Source organism: Syngnathus floridae, chromosome 10, assembly GCF_059516105.1.
Source record: "Syngnathus floridae isolate MCC-2025c chromosome 10, RoL_Sflo_1.0, whole genome shotgun sequence".
Lineage (NCBI taxonomy): Eukaryota > Metazoa > Chordata > Actinopteri > Syngnathiformes > Syngnathidae > Syngnathus > Syngnathus floridae.
This window is the reverse complement of record NC_142422.1, coordinates 505,625-527,364: the sequence shown is the minus strand read 5'-3', so window position 1 is coordinate 527,364 and position 21,740 is coordinate 505,625. Positions and strand designations below refer to the sequence as shown.

The following is a 21,740-nucleotide window of genomic DNA, read 5'->3' as shown; positions in this document are numbered from 1 at the left end:
ACGCATTCGCCGCGCGCTACCTACGTATTTGTCGGCTAAAGCACGCACGGTACGGAGACGGCCGACGCTCCGCACGACGCAAATGCGACATTCGAATGCGGTTTTGCGGACGCTCGGTGCTGTCGGAACAAATTAAAGCTAAGGCCTCCACCCGCCTGTGCCTTCCCCCCCTGCGCCCATGCCCCCCCCCCCCTCGCGCTCCTCCTCCCTTTATGCCCAGAGGTCTTTGTGCAGCGCCATGGTGGACGAGATCAGACTGTCGTTCACCTGCGAGAGGCGGGTGAAACACAAGCCGCAGCCGCCGGCCGCGGCGAAGACCGATGCGGTGATCAACATGCACGTCTACAACGACCGCCGTCTCCCCGGAAAGGACAACCTGAGCTGCAGCGCTGGGATGACCCCCGTGTTCCCGTGAGCCTGCGCTCACCGCAGGGCAAGAGCCTCCTGAGCAACGTGTCAGGGGCGCTGCCCGAAACCAGAGACAACGGCATCGACGGGATCCTCCGGTTCACCGTGAACCACAGCGACGCGGGGACGCTGACCAAACACGGGCAACTCAAAATGGCGGCGTCCGCCACGCAGGTATGACAACATCGTCTCTCCCGCGCTCAAATAAGAGACATCATCCTGAAGAAAGAATCGTTTCTTTCCGTTCCTCGGAGAACAAGTCATCGGTCCGCTTACGCGGGCAACGTAAAAACACAAGTCAACACGCGACAAATCAACTGAAACTGAAAACAAGACAGAAGGCAATAAATACCAGTTGGACTATCAATTATGCTTGTCGTAACGTTATGTACCTCGAAGAGACTGTGTGCTCATTTGAGTTTGAAGCTAAGTCAAGCTTACGAACCACGGGATGGAAAGACCAACCCCTCCCTCCAACGCCCGCAGTTACAAAAAATACCCATTCGGAGGTTCTGTCATTTCACCACCGCATTCGACGCGAGCAACGAAATCAGCGTTGCGGGCTCGAGCCAGCCGCCTTTGTCACGGTGTCGTTTTGGGGGTTCCCTGTTTTAGGCCTCGCGCGACTTTGTGCACGAGTGGACTGCTCGTACGTATGGAGAGAGAGAGGGAGAGAGAGAGAGAGAAAAAAAAGACAAAAAATCCCTTGCCAAAGATGTGACCTTTCAAAAGACGACGAGCGCGTAATCTGGACTTTAATGCAAATGGATGATGGGGAACCGGCAGCTTATGACGGATGGAAAAACTGAGCAAATGGAATATTGATTTATCAGAGCGTTTCATTGCTAGGGTAGCAACGCCACGCGACTTTGTTCGTAAATCAGAAGGCGCCAAAGTTATTTCGCAATTACGGGAACTGGTCATTGAGGCAAACGAGCCGATGAAAAGCAGCGGCAGACAAGCCCGTCCGCCGTCTACTCTTTCCAGCCGTCTCATCCAATGGCGTGCTGGAGTGGACCTATTGAGCGCGTGTTGGACAAGTGACACGCCAGAGAACCTCTGTGAGGTTTGCCAAATCCATCCGTATAAAAAGACAAACCTTTTAAAAATCTATCTTACGAGTGTGTAAACCTTAGCGCCGGTCGACTTAGAGACCCGTTGTATCATTGTTTGGATCCCTAGAGTGTGTAGATAAGATGAGCGGGAGACAGACAAATGTATTTTGCTAAGATTTATAATTGTTATCAAGGAACTCACAGTCGACGTGTCATAGATGCTATTTATTTCGATAGAGAGCTCACTTCCTCACTTTGTCCCGGACTCATAATCAAGGAAATGCAGTACGTATATATGATGCTTTGCCTTCAGTCACATGGGGAAAGAGACTGTCATTGTTCTTTTTTTTAGACCGATAGGGATTTTCTTTGGAGGCTGAAAAATCTTATTCTGGTAGAATAAAATCCTGATAACCGATTAATCAGCCGATTCATCAAAAACAAAACAAAAAATAAAAAATAATGTAGGCTACCTGCTAATTAGCCGATTCATCAAAAACAAAAAATAGCGTAGGCTGCCTTTGGGTCGTCATGATAATAAAGAATGAATTGCAGGCAGAACATTTGACTGTTTTACAATACTTAGTATTTGTTTAAATATCAGAAGAGAGAAATATGAAAAATATTTTGGATGATTTTTTTTTTTGGGGGGGGGGGGGGATGACTGTATTTCTTGTGTTGAAATTCATTCATTTTAAAAGAGCCAGTATCAGCCAATTTAGCAGGCCAGGCCCATCCATCGGTTGGGTCCGAGTCCTTGATATGTTTCTACAAGGAAAAATACGTGAGCTGAAAACATGGAGCTTCCTAGTGGGACAAGAGTTTATTTCCCTGAGCAACCTGTGTATGGTTTGATATTATGGAATATCACGCAGGTGATTTTAGACATTACCTCCACCAAGGAATGTATTTTTTCATCATGGATAGTTTGGCATATTACTTTAAGAAAAATGGCTGAAACGAATTCTCATACTTTGTTGAAATCTCAGCATGTCTGAACCTGAAGCCACAAAAATGTAGCCATCCTTTTACAATTATAATAAAATCATTTGATTTTAACATAGCAACAATTTGCAGTTTCAAAAGTATACCTTTTCTTTATTTTTAATCGAGCCCCCTACAAATTTTACACTTGGAAAAGTAAAATAAAAAAAAAAGAATAATACATGGACAAAAGATTGCTTGGCGGAGGTAATTCATTAATTTATTTGATTTGCATTGCTGTTTTTTTAAACGAGCGTCAATAACGTCATCCCAAACTAAACTGTATGACGTGAAGGAAATTTTAATGCTACCTAGGTTGTTGGGTTTTTTTTTTTTTTTTTTTCCTGGGTTCTGGGGAGAAAAGTCGAAATGCCTTTGTTTGTTTTGAGTTGCGATGCTTCTAACATTTGTTCGGAAAAAAAGAAGAAAAAAATGCTCAAATACGTTGGTGCCAACCAGGGTTTTCTTTGTGGACATTGAGAATTTCTATGAATATAGTTTTTGTAACGTTTTGTACAAATACAATAAATACAAAAGAACAGGAACAAGGATTTACTAGTTAGTGTAATGTGTTATGAGAAGATTAGACCATTTGACATGCGAGTAAAACAGCGGGACTTTCAGCTACATAGTATCAAAATGAACGGATTGAAATATTTTCTTTTTAACACACTGTGAATTATTCAATTGTACAGTTTGCTGTATGGGTTATATAAAGTTTTAAATAAAAAACATGAACTGTATATTTTTGTGGACATTTATATGTGGCGTGATTAGAGACGACTGGGAGTTGCCGTAGCGATGAGTTCGACTGTTGCCTTCGTGAGGTTGCTACGAGTAAATCTTTGCCTGGTAATCAGCCAAAATAAAAACATTGTGCGCTTCTCTACGACCCGGCTGCCGAAGATGCCATGGCAACAAGCTGGGCCACTGCAGAATTTTGTTACAACCCACAGGAGCTAAAAAAAAATCTAAATAGAATAATCCCGAATTCTATCTAGTAAAAAAAAAAAAAAAAGAAAAAAAAGTCTGCATGGGAAAGGGAATTTCTGTACATAATCCCGATTAACCACACCAAAAAAAATATTGCCATGGATGAATGATGCCCAATCGCTTGTTATGAGGAAGGATTAACCTTGCTGCTGGTATTTAAGACGGGGAAGGGGGGGCTGACAAAAATCACATTATGAAAGGCAGGAAAATCCCCAGCTGTGCGCTGTAGTGTTAAGGAGCAGCAGCAGGCGCATAATGAGCAATGATTTATTATCTCTTCACTATCAATTAATCCCCTCGGACAGAGCCGGGCCGGCGGGAGTGCATCGGGAGTGTGTAAAAAGAGCACGAGGGGTCGACGCAGGAATAGCAAATGAGCCGAGCGGCGGTGGGAGAACCAGAAAAATATTTGACCATGAGCTACTTTGCACACGATGATCTCAGAACGAACAGGCTGGTGCGTTGGTTTGTTTTTTTGAGCTACAGCTACAGTACCACGTTGGAGCATGTCGGCCTCGCTCGGCCGAACAGCTCATTATTGTCCTACTCGTTCGGATGACCTTGACGGGGCCGTCGGGCGCTGATGTTCTGCTGCGCGGCTCGCTTGCGGGTGACGTGGCGGAGCCTGAAGGTTGTGCTTCACTGGCCACACCTGAGGGTTGCCGGGGGTAGAAGGATAGATGGATGGATGGATGGATGGATGCCTTCCCTGCTTCGACTGAAGCGAAAGAGGCAGCTCACACGTTTGGCTGCCTTTTATAAAAGGCAACGTCAGAAAATGGGATATGTTGCTGGGGAAAAGAAATGCCCACCCCTGTTCAGAATCCGTACCAAAGGCTGCAATAGTGATGGATGGAAAACTAGCCACCGCCGAGCAAAATTTGTGACGTAACCGGCCGTCCAAGGCATCATCCTCCGAATGCACGGCGAGCCCCGAATTTGCCGTGCGCACCATCCGACATTGTTGACCTTTCCGAACAAACGGTACCGCGATCTGACACTGGGGAATCCTGGCTCAAAGGCATGCCAAGGAATCAGCATGGATCTCACGCAGGTGAAAAAGTAAGTAGCGTCGTGCGTGGCTTTAGCTCAACCGTTGAACCTTCTGGCAGACACGCCTTTAGCTTCAAGCCGCTTAAAGCTACAGTGCGCTCAGAGACCCATTGGAGGAAGGGAAGGGGATGTCGACGCCTGGGGGGGGGGGGACAAATCCCGCCTCCCGCAGCAGCATGAACGGCAGCAGCGTCCGTCCGACAATCCACCGACGCCCGTTGACGCTATCGTTTCAGATTTCAGCGACGCTTGCGATTTCCACAGCAGACTCGTCCAAACAGCGATTCTAGTTTTCGATGCGGCTCAATGCGAATTGGTGATTTGGACGATACGAAATGACGGCAGTGTTTCCTCTCAAGCCGTCAAATCAACGCAACGGTCACTGTCCGTCGCTCCGAAATCAGCCAGCGCCAGCCAACTCAAAACGGCCAATTTTGCTGCCCACTTTTGTTAAGAGTCTGGCCGTGGCGAAGGGCCACGCTTAAGTGGTTTTCTGATGACCGAGTGAAATGCGGAGTGCTTTTCATCCCCTAAAAAGGAAGCTCTCGTTGACCTTGGTGGAAAAATCTCTGAACCCAAAGGATGGCGTCGTGGCCCGGTGCCAACGCTTATCACGTTGATGTGGGGGGAGCGATATACGGTCAAGAGTGTTCATCTTGAAAAGCGTTCCAACTTCCTGCCTTGTTTGAGCCGCTCCTCGTGGGAAAGCCTCAAAAAGTCGCATTTGCTTGACCGTTAGGAAGCGTCGCTTGGCACTTGACCGGTACTTTGGCGCTGTTTTGGTCGTCGCGTACGAGGAAGTCGTTCAAAAGGCAGAGCCGCCGCCCGGGGCCGCGGGCTGCATTCTAATGAGGTCATCAATAACCGCCGAGCGCCGCCGCGAGAAAGAGAGCTCATCTGTTGAGCCGCGGTCTACCGGTGGCTTCGCCCCTGACCGGAAAATAATGATGCTATTGTGCGTTAATGGTGCAAACTGCTGCGGCTGTGCGCTCGTTAGGGAAACGCTGTCACTTTTTCAAACTGACTGACCGAAAGAGAAAAAAAAGGCGAAAAATTCCGTGTGTTGCTCAGGCAGAGTGTGACTCCGGCTCCGGCCCGAAAACCAACACGTTAATATTCGAACGTTAATTCGAAAGCAAGCATTGACTTAAGTCAAAGGTTTGCGACGACATTAAGTTGTTAAATCAACTCCACCAATCAGTTGCGACGCTGACGGCTTTAGTAGCGCTGATAAAACCGCGGTAGTGCAATAAATTCTCTGACGATGATAATGTTTTGCTTTCATTAAATATCTCCCTAGGAGAGGTCTTTTCATTTGTTTTCAACGTTCAGACCGCAGGCTGTAAATTTGCATCTCTAATTCACATCGCTAAAATAGTATTATCAAACTATTCTCAGTCAGATGCAGTTCTTTTTACAAGCACAACAATAAACATTATGAACATGAGGCGATTATATGTCCAAATTAAATATTGGACATCAATTGCTCCTTCAAACTATCGCCATTATAATACGTCGCATTTTTAGATTGTTTACCATCATACGAGGGTAAAAAGAAGTCAACCATTGTCAACAGTAGCTACAAAACAGTAAACATAAAATAATGTTTCTTCTTCTTCTTCTTTTCTATTTGGAGTATAAACATCCACATCACCACGTTTCCATCTTCTCTTTCATCCCCGCCCGCTACTTTTAAGTCGCGACTTTAGCTTTCTCCTTGAACGCCGAAGCGGGTGACAATGTGAATGAAACTTGCGATAAGCCGCTTTTTTCTTTGTAGCCCAGCCAAGATGGCTGACACGCAGCGAGCGTGCGCAAAGCTGGCGAAAGGATTATCGGGAGGTCGGGAAGCGAGGCGCCCGCTCCAAAGGGCTTCCGGGAGCGGGTCGAGCAGATGTTGCTGAAGCGTGGCCGCGTCATCGCAAAATTTGCTCCTCGTTGCAAATTGAACCCTTTCGGATTGAACTCGGTGGTGAATCTTTTTTTCGCTACAAAAAACAAAATCTGCAAAAAAATGTACTCATATGATAACAGATACTAGATGTATACACATAGTATATACGCACGTATATAAAATGCAAAAACATTTTTCATACATGGATTTAAAAAACAGTACTAATATTGACAGAGTTAATCCGCTGGCCCCAATATTGACAATAGTGAGTAAAAATGTGAACGCCACGTGCTGAGTGACCCGGCTTACGAGCTGACCATACAATATTTGGATGGTAAGTGTTTTTGTAAGAACTTCCAAGTTGAGACATTGTGTGCCAGATGAGACTGAAGCCAATGGAACAAGCAGCGTGCCCTCTCCTCGTCCTCGCTGTTACTTTGCCGATAGTGAACATCATATTGCCGCTATTTATGGCGCGCCGTTAAATAAGGCAATATCTCAACATCGATTTTGCGGCAGCTCCGTCTCCCCTTTGGCAATTTCTTCCCGAGACACGTTGGATTTGATAACTCAAGACCCATTGATTTTTCCATAAGGGAAAAATAGTCTGCGCGCTGGCAGAAATAAAAAATATTCAACGCATCCGCGTGCACCGCCCTTTCCTTCCACGTTCCAAAAAACACGTACCACTCCAAATTGGCCGTAGGTGTGGTCGTGAAAAAAAAATGGAAGAATTTCATTCGAATACAGCAGCTCGCAGTTAGCGTCGGAAATAGACGTGGAATGGAGAAATAGAAAATCGACCAACCGAGGCGGAGGGTGGGCGGAGTCACAGCACAAAGGCTGTTTTTTTTTTTGAAGCGGGAACTTGAAGAGACGGGGCCCCTAAAAATATTCTCGGATCCGATTGCAATCTTGCTTCTTGAGCCGTGGAGGGAAAAGTGACAGAGACTAATGGGTTTGTACGGCTGCCGTGATTAAGAGGCCGTGCTAAACCTGAGATAATAGGCCCGATATCCGCCGGGAGCCGCTTGATGCCGGCTGATGGCAATCAGTCGATGACGGCGGAGAAAAGCAACCGTCACCTCTGCCACGCGCTCGGGCTACGACGGTTGAAAGACACTCGGCTCTGTTGTTTCGACCCTCCGTCGGTAAAATCCATGAGGCTAGCAAACTTTGAAGAAGGGGGATTCAAAGGAATAAAATAACAAGGACGGGAAAACCGATGGGAAAGGCCCAAAAATGCCGCAAAATGGCATCGAAGCTTCAGAAATTGCTACGTACGACGGACGAAGAGCTAGCCATCTATGAACTCGACGTCTCTCCGAGTAAACACGAGCATCGGCGCGGTAAATATCGACAGGGTCCTCCGGCCTGGCCTCACTGTACTCTCGGCTGCGCCTTTTAATTTTAATCAATGTTCTGCGGCCTAATGAGAACACTGGTTCTTACACGCTTGTTGACCTGCCAGATGAGGATGCTCCAAATGTGATCAGGGCCTCATTAGCCAAGGGGGAGGGACGGAGAGCCTCCGCCGCCAAAAATCCCCACGGAGCCCGCTCCGTCTTTCGTGAGCCGGGATGTCAAATTAAGAAGGCTGCAAAAGCCTCCGGAGGGGCATTTGCGGAAACGCCGTGCTCGTTCGTCCATTCATTCCGAGCCGTCCTAACCACCGGGAATGTTTTGACTGTGTTTTGCGGCCGGCATGGGTGGCGGCGAGGCCTCCCTCGGGGAAGATGCCTCGAGCGGTCGGCGTCACTGTCACTTACAGGTCGGCGCCAGCTGACATCTTGTATCTACCGAGACGGATCGGGACCAGATAGCGATAAGTGCCGGACTGACTGATCAGCCCCCGTGTCAGAATTGACGAGGTATGCGAGGTATGCGACGGCGGTACTCGTCGGATGTCAAAAGCAAGTTCAATATTGAGAATGCCATCGTCATTTATATTCACGTTACGTATCCGTTGATGAGTCCCTGCCATCGGCCGTTGTGGCTGACTGCAGCTGCGAGTGACCTGCTATGTGTCACACGTTGCGTGTTACGAACCCAAGTCCCATTTCTGGCCATTTCATCGTGATTTCTACGCCTCAACTGTTGATTAATCTCCCGATTGGACTCAATATTGCCACTGTCGCCGGTGTCATACGTTACATTCTGCCGGCGGCTTGTCGGCACGGCAAATGTTTGAACAGGACTGACCTCAATTTGCAGGGAACACTTCATTTGGATGGGAACGTGCCTTTCCGGGATCATGTTTAGTCTGGGGAAGGCTTTCCCGTCAAGGTGAATATTTTACCTCGGGGAAAAAAATGATTTCAAGAAAAAGAAACGGATATCGAGGTTGATTATGTTCCGAGTGACGATGAACGTGTGATACCGCGAGTGGTGATGTCGGCGCTCTCTAGTGGCAAGCAATAGAATTACTCGATTACATATGATGTTGCCTCTGATTAATCCCAAAGTTCAGATGTTCGAGTAGGCTTTAACTTGTTTCTACGCAATGCAGTGCAGTGTTTTTTTTTTTTTTAAATCTCAATCTCAGTCCAAAGAAGCTATTGGTAGTAAAAGCGTTCATAAAATACCGCTGCCAATACCCAACGTGAGTGGATAAAAGCAAGCAGTTTGTCTATGACACTTAAATAAAAAGTATCTTTTAAGTACACAAGTTCTCCATATCCCCGCTAAGTGCTCTCGGGGGCCTCCCCCTTAGCATACGCTCCACAGTTGCATCTATGAATCCGGCGATGGCGTCTTAATTGAACCCGGCGCGCTGTAGCGTACTTGACGTCAACGACGCTTTTCGGGCCAACATTTGAGCAGACAGCGACGCTTTGTCAAAAGTCTGCAGTGGCTGAGAGAGTGCTGCTATCGTTTGCAGAAGTCACCCAAAAATACAAATGGCCAGCCGGCGCCTAATGGACGTCCTCGCTGTATCAGTCACTGATGGGCCCCCCTCGGCTCGGCAAGATTGAAGACGCCGTATGTTCCCTTCCCCCTTGGACTTGCCACATGTTTTTTTGGGGGGTGCTATTCATTTTTGACACCTTTGAAGAGGGTGTTAGATCCCTGCTCCCAGCTATGTTGCGCGGATTCTATCTACAGTTGTGCTTAGAAGGTTGAGTAAAAAAAGAATGGTCAAAGAACCAGAGAGAAAAGATTGGTGAGCTTTAGAAATGTGGAAAATGGGTCAGTGCAGATTTAAAAGGGTCTATCGGTCATGTTCTGACAAAGTATCAAATTCGACAAAGCGGTTTCAGGTTGATTTGAGCGTGGCGTCGTGTCCGAGCCTTGAAAGCGCCTTCAATCATTGGCTGTACGTTTCTGCATTGCTGCTAAACTTGCAATGATTGTCCCTTGTCCTGCCTCAGCGGCCCACCTCCTTCCCTCCTTCGTCCCGTCCCGTCCCGCCACGCCGCGCCGCTCTCCCGCCTCCCCGCTCGGCCATTTTAGCAGCGGTAATTTCCTCGGCGGCGCATTTGGTCAGGGATGAAGACTTCTATTAAGCGCAATGCTGTACACGGAGGGAATTGCGGAGCCATAAAGTAGCGTCTTGTCAGTCTCCCAGGTGAGCTGTACCATGAAGAGCGCAAGGCCTCAATTCCTCCCAACACAACTTTTACGGGCGGCCGACAACTTTACTTGAGAAGGGGGGAGGGCGTAAGTAAGTTCCTTACTCTTCAAAACGCTCTCATGTCAAATGAGCTGAAATCACTTCACAGCATGACGGCACAGGAACCTTTTTAGTGTTTTTTTTAATCCTTGATATGATTAATAGTAAAGTACCCTAATTGGAACTTGGGGGTCAAGTAAGTGAATGACGTGAATGTACTATATTACATGATCGAGTTTGATTTGATATGTCCTTATTTCGAACATATTTAAAACAGGAGGGAAAAACAATGACTGCAAATCAAATACGATAAATAACACATTAAAGTGCCATACGTATGTAAGTCACCTAAAACAAACAAACAAGGCACACGTTAAGGCTCGGTATTGATTTTCACGCTGACGTCCCCGTAACAAATATGAAATATAAAAACAACGTGATCGTTCTTGAATGTTCTTCTACGGCCTTGACTGGGGGGTGTGAGGCATTCCGCCCACGTAACGGCGTCGGCTTCTACAATTTGCTTGATAACCTCTGGCGCCACGCTGGCAGTATAACATTGGCGGCAAGGGCTGCCACGTATTGTAAACAACGGTGATTAAAGGCAGTTATCTCGCCTGCCGTTTGACACTTGTATACGGAGCCCCCCCCGCCCCCCGCCCGCGCTTTAAGAAGACGCCACTTGTCGGGTAATAAATCTCACTCCTTCGCCGAGGTGTTTACGTTGAGATTCTCAGCTATCTGCTTTTGCAAAAGATCTCAAAGTGGATGTCAAAACATGTTTTTTTTTCTTTCTTTTGACTCCAGCTGGGATTGGGTGGATGGGCTGTCAACCAAGCCCGCAGGCATGATGCATATACCTTCTAAAAGAGCATCTCATCTTTTTGCAATGATGCATATTAACACACTCCAAAGATTGAACTTATCTACCAAAAGAGGTTGAAAATATCAGCACTGCACTTGTTCACAACTTACCTGAAAGAAAAATCCCAGTACTTTTGAAGTCACACATTTCAAGTGAAAACTTGTGCTCCTAATAATGCTACCAAAGAGTGGTGCGGTTTGTGTTTGTACACAGATTTGGATTCCAGTTTACAAAGTGTGCCCTGGCTATAATCCATTTGGTCTCAAACTGCCTCTACATGTCATAAATCATTCAAATTCAAGACATTTTTTTCTTTGTTTGTTTTCTAAACAAACCTACCGGAGTGTGTGCTTGTTGAACTGCCCTTGGTAATGGACTAGCAGCACGCTCGCCGGGATTTCAACATCATACAAATAGAAGTATTGATCGTTTTTGCTCTCCCACGAGTGGAATTCGTAAGAGCGACGGCGGGAGTTAAACGCCAGGTGACCCACGCCTGAGTCCGTAAGGAGGGAGAACCGAGAGAGAGCGAGAGAGAGGACACTTTGTCAATGAACAACAACGCATTTCTATGCTGGGACTTGGAAATGAATGATGTTTGGACAATTAGCATTGCAGTGTCTCTGACGTTGATGTTCCAGGGAGCTCGATGGATTTATCTCTCTCATTCAACAGCTTCTCTAACTAGGAGCCCTTTGGGTTTTGGCCTTGATATTGGCTCACGCCTCGCGGTTGCGCGTACCTTCGCCGGCAGCCTGCTTTCATCAGTTCTGTTCTTTGACACTTAAGACTATTTTGGCGCGGCGCTGCGGAAGCCTTTGAACTGGCCATGATATTTTATTTAGTGGACAATATTGGCTTATTTACTTGTTGTTAAAGCGCTCGAGAAATAGAGTCATGAATGCGTCAGACCGTCAAGCAAAGCAAGATAGCAGCACAAGCACGTTTCAGATCGACAATTCATTGAGACTTATCACTTACCCTGCCAGGAGGCGAGCTGAGCGTTAAGTGTCCACAAGAGTTTTTTGTCAGCTGACATGATGATGGAGGAGGAGGGAGGCCAGATGGGACCTTCCTCCAGGGCATGCTTTCAGCTGGAGGAAGTTGTCGCTGTGTTGCCTGTTGAAACGGAGACCAGGGGACGAGTTTAAAACAGGCTCGGCGGGGGATACCCCGAGGCGGGGAAGTCGCGTATCGGACGACGGACGAGCCCGGCTTTGACTGGAGGGAGCGCCTGCCACGCTGCCGAAGTCGGCTCGGGTGATTAACATTTGAAGCGTGCTCAAGAGGAGACCGGAGTCGGCCCGCGCTTCCATCAAGCGGCCAGCAAAATGGAATTAGGTTTCTGCAAGTTTTGTTGTACACCTAATATAAAGTGTTACGATAAAAATATTCTTAATCGAGATCAAAACTAAAAGTTCAACTTCATAATACTGTTTTTCTCATGTACGACTTCCAAAAAGAAAACGACTACTTCTAGCGTCTGTTGACGCTCTATTGCTCTTGGGGGCCACCTGGTGGTGGCGGAACCCTAAACAGATGCTTAACTTTGCTTATGCTTTGAGCTTATGCTCACAGCGTCGGCACCAAAAGAGAAAGTCTGGTCGCGGGTCCAAGTGAGCCAAAGTCAACAGCATTGTTTGGAGTGGACTCTCCAGGCAAACAAAAGACTCGCAAGCCACCCAGATAAGCAACAAGGATGGAGCGTGCGATAATCCCGACCTTTTGTGTCGGGGTCGGCGGCCTGACGGTCTGCAGCGTGTCAACAACATGTTGGCCTCGGCGCCGCAGTACTGCTTGTCTTTGGCGTCTCGGACCATCTGTTTACTTGGCATCCTCGCGTAGAAGAGGACTTTTCACTTGAGAGCACTTTAAATTGCTCGTAGGTGAAGTAGCGACAACAGCTGTTAATGAATGATCCGGTGCTATCATCTTCAAACACGCGTGTGAACAACACATGCTTGGATGTCTTCATTAAAAACGCCCAGAAGGCTTTTTCCCGCTTATACGTATATGCGCTCAACGAAAGCAATCGATCAGATGCAAAATAAGCCATCATTCAATGGCAGTCCTGCCTTGAATGTCTCCACACACACACACACCTGATGTCGTTTTTAAAACATACTAAATTGTAAACAAATAAGAATCCAGCAACAGATAAGTATCATTAGAATTAAGGTGGCAAGTGCAATAACTTTGGCTTTGCTTCTTAGCCTGCTTGGTTGTTGTTTTCTTTTCTCATCTTTGCTGTCCTAAACTCCATTTCTGATCCAAATTGCACCTAGTAGAACCAAGAGTAGATTTCGATCCGATTGGGCCAGCAGGACTTTGTGTATTAGCCTCGGTTGTCCACTGTCATGTGTTGTTCCACAGGGTTCAATGTTGGGGCCCCTGCTGTGTCCACCTCTATCTGCCCTCTGTCTCAGGTCAGCAGACCAGATGCGACCGGAGATACTACCGAGGACTACGTGGAGCCTCAAACTTTCCGTTGCCCATCCCTTGTTTCAGATGTCCGTCCATTTCTACGGCATCAACATTCAAATGAAACAACTTGCAGAGTAAAAAAGACTGTACTGCTTCCCCTCTTCAAATGAAACCAGAGCCATCTTAGCTCATGGTTGTCCACCACTACAAATCTCTTCTCATCTCCCAATGCCATCTTAAGTGTTTAGATGGAATTCATTAGGCGCAATTAAGTGTCGACTTGATCAGGAAGGTATAAAAAAGGATGATGTGAAGTCACATTTAAAAGGGAAAAGAGATTCTCTAAAGCTGCCAGGCCAGCAGGCTGCCTGCCTGCCTGCCTGCCTGCCTTTGCAGTCGGGCCCGCTCTGATCTAATATCTGATAGCCTGTTATTTGTTAATGCCCAGAACAAGCGTGGATTTATGGCTGCTCTTTAGCGGGGGGAGGAATCCTCCAGATTGGCAGAGTAACTACGTAGATGAGTCGAATAGATGAACTGAGGTAAAGAGAAAAAGACTGCAAGAATTGGGAATGTGGAACTTGAGATGGAATAATCACCCTGGTCGGTCGGTCGGTCGGGGGTATTGTTTTGTTTGTTTAGCCTGCTGGGGAGTCTGGAAAAAAAAACTAAAGAAAACTGGGGGTCTATTGTGGCAATGAACTCAACTCAATTCACTACACAGTTTGGCAGCGAGTGAACAATTCTTCAAAAACGGAGGCTTCAAGCTGTTTACCGCCGCTCCCTGTTGTCAAAATAAACAAAACAAAAAACTGCCCTTTTCATTTGGAACGTGCACACAGTATCATGCTGACCCGTCATGGAAAATGCCATAGACAGGCTAAGGAATAGAATTAGCCTCTGTGTTATCAATAACCCTTTAAGTCAGCAACTACAGCAATATTGACACGCATGTACTCTTGATCCTCTGCAAAGATTCTGAGGCTGACTGAGCAATCGTGGCCGTCATCTGTATGATAGTGCTCGCAGTTAGCTAGACGGAGCAGCCAAACGTTCATTGTCAGTTTGAGTTCAGGCTGCAATATTGTTCACACAATGAGACTGGATTACATTGATTTCTATGATCTCCTATTGGACAAAATGATTGTACAATTCAATTGTCTTTCTCGACATGGTGGGAGAACAAGCCCACATGTGCCTGTTATCCATTTCCAGCAGCATCAGCATGTACGCCCCCCCAGACAAACACACACACACACACACACACACACACTCACACCATGTTTGCACGCTCGCACTAACACACACCAGTGAGCAAACTGCACTAGGCCATAACAACATGTGGAGGGGAAATAATTCAGCTTGTACTTGAATATGTGCACATCAGAGTAAAGCTGTCAGGTTGGTGTAATTACAAACACGCAGCCAATCCACATCGAGGCCGAATGTGTTTACCGAGAGAGGCTCGCACGGACGTCTCTCCTCTAAATTCTGCTGTTAGTGCTTTTTTTTTTTTCCCCCGACCGAGGACAACAAAGCCGGCCGGGAGTATTTTGTGCACATCTCAGCAAATGTGAGGAATTGACATCAGGGGGGTAATGAAGTGACTGAAATAGGAGTGCAGTACGGGCATGATGATGTTTTTATGATGCGTTGTCTGTTCAGGATGCTGCTTCTTTTTTTTTTTTTTCTTCATTTTCCCCCCACTCATGATTTTCATGCGGTTTATTAAGTCGTGACACACGTCTTTAGCACTGGCGCCGATTTTTGTTGCTCCGGTGGACTTCAAAAGCCCCGGCCGGGTGATGCATTGGAAAAAGACATGGAGGACGCTTTCTTTTACAGTTGGGAGTCTTGACCAATTATATATATATATTTCTAATATAAATATTTTATATATATTTATATTTAGACAGCCTTCATGAGTAAAAGCACAGATTATGATCTAGATATATTATGAGAGATATTCAAGCAGTTTCTAATAAATAAATGAAAAAAGCCCAAATATTTGTTGCCGTGGCCCGGATACAATCAAAAAGCCGGTCCCAACAGTAGCGATTCCTTCAAGTAACTTTAAGAATGGTAGTTTCGGATGATTTGGTTCTCATAACAGACACGCTAGCTTCCATTTTTGAAGCCGGTGTAGAATCAAGTGATGCCATTTTAAAGCGCAACTCTGGCCAAACAAGAGATGCTAAAAAGCAGCCTTTACAGTACACAATCAATGTTTAAAGGCCTATTAGTGTCTTCCACGCGGCTGCGTTGCAGGGTTACCAAGCATTAAGTGTGCAGCGCTGCAGGGATACTACATGTCACGTCGGGTTAGGCGCCAATGGGGAACGCAGAGCTCCAACTTGTCAGGCCCTGGCAAACATTTCATGAATTCTTTGCATGCGCGGCCGTGGCAGAAGCAGGAGGGTGCGACTCAACAGAGCACGCTGTCCTTACAACTACGCCCCCCCCGCCCCAACCCCCGCCCTGAGGCCCACCCACTGTCACTGTCACTCAGGAAAAGCAAAGTCGCTGCTCCACTTTTGACATCTGCGCTCTTCAGCAGACTTTTTGGAAAATCAATTATCGCGAATTGAACAAAATCCTTTTGGGGGAAAAAAAAATGAACAGCTTTCGGTTCTTTCGATGCGACTTTCATCGAGGGCTAGTTGAGACCGCTGTGATCAAGAATGTCTAGTCTTCGGGTTACCATGGCGACCAAGGAGTCCCACCAAGCAGAATAACGCTGTCGTTCTAAATTACCAAAAGGAGGCTGATTAAGAATCAAGGTGCTCGCGCGAGAGGAAGTAGTGGAGAGGCTGCCGGAACCCTACGAGGCTGGGTGGGGGGTTGGTGGGTGGCAATCAAATCCTCTGATTGCGCCCTCCACTCCCCTCCACATGCCTTCTCACTTTTGAACTCTGGTTTGCAGATCAGCTGCAACCATTACAAAATTGCGAGAGTAAAAACTTTTTCCGACACAGAAAAACAGAGAGATGGAGCAGGAACGCAACTGCTGACCCCCCCCCCTCGACTCCAGGGTCAACCTACGGTGGAACCTTTGGAACAGATTAGTCGAAGCGATCTTCAGGACACCCGTCTCTCTTTTCGCCCCGAGTGATGTGCGGCGACAACTCGCGGGGCTCTTTCCCGAACCCTGCCGCCCTCTTTACGCGGGCCCACCTAACTCAACCTGACACCTGACACGGAGCATGAGGTCCCAGCGGCGGTCTGTGAGCGTCACGGCGAGTCCTCCGGGAGGCTCAGAGTGAAGAACTCGATATAATCCCGGTGAGAAGACGCCTTGGAGCCGGCTAGCACTTTCCCAAGACAAAAGCCTCCGGAGCTTTGGTGTCACAACCGCCCACCTGATGTCGGGCTGAGTAGAAATGGCAGAGGGAGTATGCTGACAGTGCACGTCAGTCAAAGTCTGCTATGCTACTTGTTTGGAGTTGAGATGCTGCCCCGCCCTCTCCCCAAAAAAGACATTTTATACACAGTATACAAATACATGAGAACAAACATAAATTCATTGATAAAATTTCACGTCAAAATAATTACAGAAACTACATTTGAATTCATTAATAAATCTGTATTATAAAATCATTTTTCGCAGCGAATGTCATGAAATACAAAACAAATGAACAGATGAAACACGAACAAATACAGACAAAAGAAGGCACTTTGTACGAGTCACGTTTATGGTTTCATGTGCGGCACGACGAGGTTAAAGTGACCTGACGATATGGACGCGTGACACCGTCACGACCCGCCAGTCGCATTGCGCCGCTTAAACGGCCCAAGAAACAGAGACTTTGACGGGTGACTTTGTTCTTCAACTTGTGATTGGTGACAGGCGGCAAAGAGATAAAGTGAATTGAGTGATAAAAGTGAGTGGTGGTTTTTTTTTTCATCATTATTATTATTATTCAGTTTTGGAAACGGACAAGGTCACTTTGGTCTTGAGAGCAAATGGGAATTCCTGCACTGGCTGCGCTCTTGTACAATAAATGAGCCAAAAATGAACACAGGTATGATTTAATAGCCTGTGCTTCATTTTCCCTGGTATAAATTTCTGAAATAAATTGAATTTGTTTTGTGTAACTTGAGTTGGAATAAAGACAAGAGTTATACTCGTTTGGGATTTTTCATTGTTAGTTGACTTGAACATTGACCTTTTTTTGTAATTCAATTAGTGCTTGTAAAGCAAATGAGTTTTTATAAACAACAATGCTTTGTTTGCGTTTTTCAAAGTGATTTCGTCAGAAGTAGTATGACGTACGGGAGTGAGGCATGGGCCCTGAAAACAGAACACGAAGAAAAACTAAACAGAGCAGAAATGAGGATGATCAGATGGATGTGTGGTGTGTCAATAAGGGAGAAAAAAACCAGTGCACAGCTGAGAAAGAAGATGGGAGTGGAGGCCATAGTGGATGTGGTGAGGAGAGGCAGACTGCGATGGTACGGACATGTAGTGAGGAAGGACGAGAACGACTGGGTGAAAAAAGTCATGTCGTGTAACGTAGAGGGAACAAGACCCAGTGGCCGACCTAAAAAGACCCGGCAGACAGACGGCCGTGTCAGCCGACATGAAGGCACTCGGCATCAGCCACGAGATGGCCATGGACCGTTCCCGGTGAAAGAAAGCCATATCAAGAACCCAGTCCAACCCAGCGGTGCCTGGAAAACGGACTTTAAACCGATGATGATGATTTCGCTCGTTTTCGTAACTGTACTAATTTAGCCTCAGATCTTTTTCCACATTGCAAGTCATCCTTCTGGGTTCTCCTCCCATGTTCACCTTGCAGCTGCGCACGTCGTGGCTTTACGAGCTAGCGCATCAATTGTGCGTCTGCGTGCGTTGTGTTTTTTCTCGGGCCGTGTTCGCGCTGTCCACCTGCTCCGCCCGAGTGGCGCTGCATTTATCTGAGCAGGCAGGTGAGCTGCGGGGGGATCTATGAAGGTAATGCATCCTCATCAAGGCCACGCTCTCCTCGCCCAAAACATTTTGTTAATGACGGCAACTTTTGACTGGACCGCTCATTTCTCATGACTTCCTGCTGTAAAGACCATACGGTGTAATAAGTTGCTTCGTGTATGATACTTCAAGGGCGAGTCCGTCGTGTCCCACACAGGACTTTATAAAACGGTGTGAAATATATTCACAGTCGAGGAAATATCTGAACGGCAATGTCATTTAGGTTTAAGCGTGTGTTGCATACAGTATCAGTGGCGCTTTTTAGCTCAACCAATTTTCGCACGTTTTTGCATTTCTTCCACGTGTGAATCCGTCGGATTCAAGAGGAGACTGAGGGCATCGGCAAAACGGAGAGGATTTATCCTGCAGCATTCTGAGCTCTGGCACAGCGAATCTCTTTCCAATAAGATGACATTAGCATGTGTGCTTAGCCTCAAATTCTACAATGACGCATCGGTTTTATCCGATGAGCGAGAAAGGAAACAGGGCACTGCAGCCAAGGAGAGACTTTGGAACATAACCGTGTCGCAGGCACACCTCAGCCAATGGAAATTTCACAACGATGACTCGCTCCAGGCTAGGGTGCGTAGCGTCTGAAGCTAAGGCACAAGCCAGCTTAAGTTACTTCACGCTGTGTCTTTGCACATTCATAAGTGAATCATGAATGAATAAAAATGATGGATGAGATGATTATTTTTGTGATTGTGGGCAAAATAAAGTGACACACATAATGATGACACGACATTAATCTGTTTGACGTTCTGCGGAGACAACAGGCGACGAGAGGCGGGGAGTTAATCTACACAATATCCTGACAAGTTTCTTTGTCAACCGGATTGTTCCGAATACATTAACATAAACATTTCCCTGGAGAACCCTTCTAATCAGAGTCTACTATCATTTTTGGCTGCTGCTTAATGAATCATAGGAATTACAGTTGTAATATAAATGGCAAGTCTTTGCCGAGCTATTAGTTTGTTTCTTTAGGGGTCTAATGGAAGACATGCTTCATTTGGGGTCCCACCGGCGGGCCTCGCCACATCTCCGCAGCAACACGAAATGAATTACATTATTTTCAACAGCTGCCATTTTGCGATGATATTATCAGCAGCGCACCGACAACAAAATGTGGCGGAGGAAGTTATTATTCCCCGCCATAATAAGATTCATCGTTCCGTTCCGAGCGGGTCGGGTCGGGTCGCCCGCCCGCACGGTGGCCCGCCCGCTATTTTCCTTGCACATTCCTTGGTAATTACAAAAGATGGATTCCATCAGTAGATACATTCCCGGTCGAGATTTATATTCAACAAGAGTTGCCCTTTGACTTTCATTTTAATGCCCGTGCTTTGCGCTTCACCTTCGCAGCAAGTCAATGGGCTTGGCTCGGAAGACGGAAAATAACCGCCTCATTCAGCCAGTTGATTCAATTTAGGGGTGGGTGCATCGAAAGAGGGCTCTGTGGAGATTTCGGGGGACAAACAATATTCTCGCTTCACCGTTATTAAGACACACCGTTGTCCTGGTTGTAGCAGAGAGGAGGATGATGGAGAGAAAAGCAGACGCTGCCTTCAAGTGCACCTTTAGCAGTGGGCATCACGCCGTCCTAATCAGGCCTGCACTCGACACCCCGCGTTGCCTTTCCGCCTTGTTTGCGGGTTTCCGCTTCCCAGCAGTCAAACTGACTTCTTCTGGGAAATAATGGAGACCCTCCGGTGAAAATTGCGCATGTATCCAAACCTTTCAGTTTTGACTATAAGAAATACAGTGGTGCTTGGACTAAAAAACAAGGCCAATCTTTCCCCAGTGAAATGAATGAAAACTCTTGCAATGGCAACAATACAACCTATTGAGTGCAGCGTTGCTGTCTCCGTTCAACAAGAATGAGTCATCCCCCGTTTGTCATTTTGAAAAAAAAGGCAAATTGAAAAATAAACACATCAAACGAGCCTTTCCATAATCTATGAGGTGTTTATCAAAACGCAATCTATGTACAGATAAAATGATGTACCAAATGCTGAATTGTCACATGACTGTTAAATGACACTTAAGCTTCCAAATGTCTGGAAAGTCAAATCAACTCTGTCGTCTTGTTTGTGGATCAAAGCAGCCGCTTGTGACAAGAGTGCGAGGGCAACGCACCGTGATTAGTTTAATAAAACATGAGGAATCCGAATGAACATATTCGGAAAAGTGACGCGTCACCCATGCGTGTAGCACTAAAAGCGCTGATTAAAGTTGGCCCGTTTGGCATTTGAATAATGAACAAACACACGGCACGGAAATGTCAGCCATTAACCTTTTAACTCGTTGCCCCGTATTCCAAAGTCTTTGCCGATTTCTCATTTTCCACTTCATTAGTACAATAAACGCGATTCCAAAAGAAACAAAAAGTCATGGGCAGGTATAGCGTAGAAATGTAAAGTGTACTATTTAGGCACCAGGGTTCCCCCTACTGTCTTGGAGTGTCGTTTCTTTTTAAATGTTTAGTCCCTAAATTTGGGTCCAATTAATTATTGACAAAAATATCTCATTCGGGGGAGAAACGTAGCAGAATGTTTTTTTTTTGGTGTTTTTTTTGTGGGCATACAAGAGGATATTTGTTGCGACAACCTATAGTAGCGCTCTTGCTAAGAATAACACGCTAAAGGCTGACAATTTTACACTCTTGGGTAGACGACAGAAGGCTCGAAGGAAAACCGTCAAATCTGGTGCAAGCGTTCAACATATGGTCGCGACTAAAAAAAAAACAACAAACACACACACACACAAAAGCCAAAACTGTTATGTCCCAACATGGCGAGGTGTAAACTTTCTCTGAACAACTCCAAACGGCTGCCATCTGCAGCATACGTATATAGACAATCAAATGAGTGGCCCTCCTTCCTTCAAGGTTCATCCTCCCGTGCTCTTAGGCTTCCTCGAGCAAAATAATAAGAGCAAAAAGCGAAAGGGAAGTTGCGGGGAAAGTTGGAGGAACTCCTGCAACTACACGGTTTGATGTCAAAAATAATTGGGGTAGTGTCCTGCAAAATGGCGTGCCCATTGCGTGCTTAGAAAGCAGTCAAGCCGCCTGCTCTGCTCTGCTCTGCTCTGCGGCTTCTTCTTCTGTGCCCTTAAATCCGTCACTGATTTTAGAAAAAAGGGGGTGGGGCTGGCACCCAAATTAGACGGGCATCATTTCCAGTCTTCCTCGTCATTATTCCCCGCAAAGCTTGCGCCTTGTACGTCAATCCAAATGCCACCCTCGATTGTCATGCCGAGATGTCGGTTGTGACAAACAATAACGGATACTAGCTGCGGCTTCTATTTACCACCGGTGCTCCTATTGATGTTTTGCTGATCTTATGCGCTCAAAGATGATTCAAATGTTGACTTCTTTTTTACGGACGTGGACAGTGAACATAAAAATTGGAACAAGAACTTAGGCAAGTTTTAAATCAGAAGTGTTTTTGCTTTTTGGATGTGATAATAATTCCCAGAAT

The 21,740-nt window shown here is 46.3% G+C and overlaps 2 protein-coding genes across 7 annotated transcripts in view; one reads left to right on the top strand and one right to left on the bottom strand.

Moving 5' to 3' along the window:
• The window catches only part of grik3 (glutamate ionotropic receptor kainate type subunit 3), a 47,465-nt gene extending 44,275 nt beyond the window's left edge, over positions 1-3,190 (top strand). For both annotated transcript variants that reach the window (XM_088387950.1, XM_088387949.1), the window contains exon 16: positions 223-3,190. In XM_088387950.1, the coding sequence (XP_088244076.1) occupies positions 223-588 (366 nt within the window). In that variant the 3' untranslated portion in view covers positions 589-3,190. The remainder of the gene's footprint in view (positions 1-222) is intronic.
• Positions 1-21,740, bottom strand: part of zc3h12aa (zinc finger CCCH-type containing 12Aa) — a 155,398-nt gene that overhangs the window by 99,300 nt on the left and 34,358 nt on the right. For all 5 annotated transcript variants that reach the window (XM_088387972.1, XM_088387971.1, XM_088387969.1 and 2 more), the window contains one exon: positions 11,847-11,984. The gene's annotated coding sequence lies outside the window, so the exon portion shown is untranslated. The remainder of the gene's footprint in view (positions 1-11,846; positions 11,985-21,740) is intronic.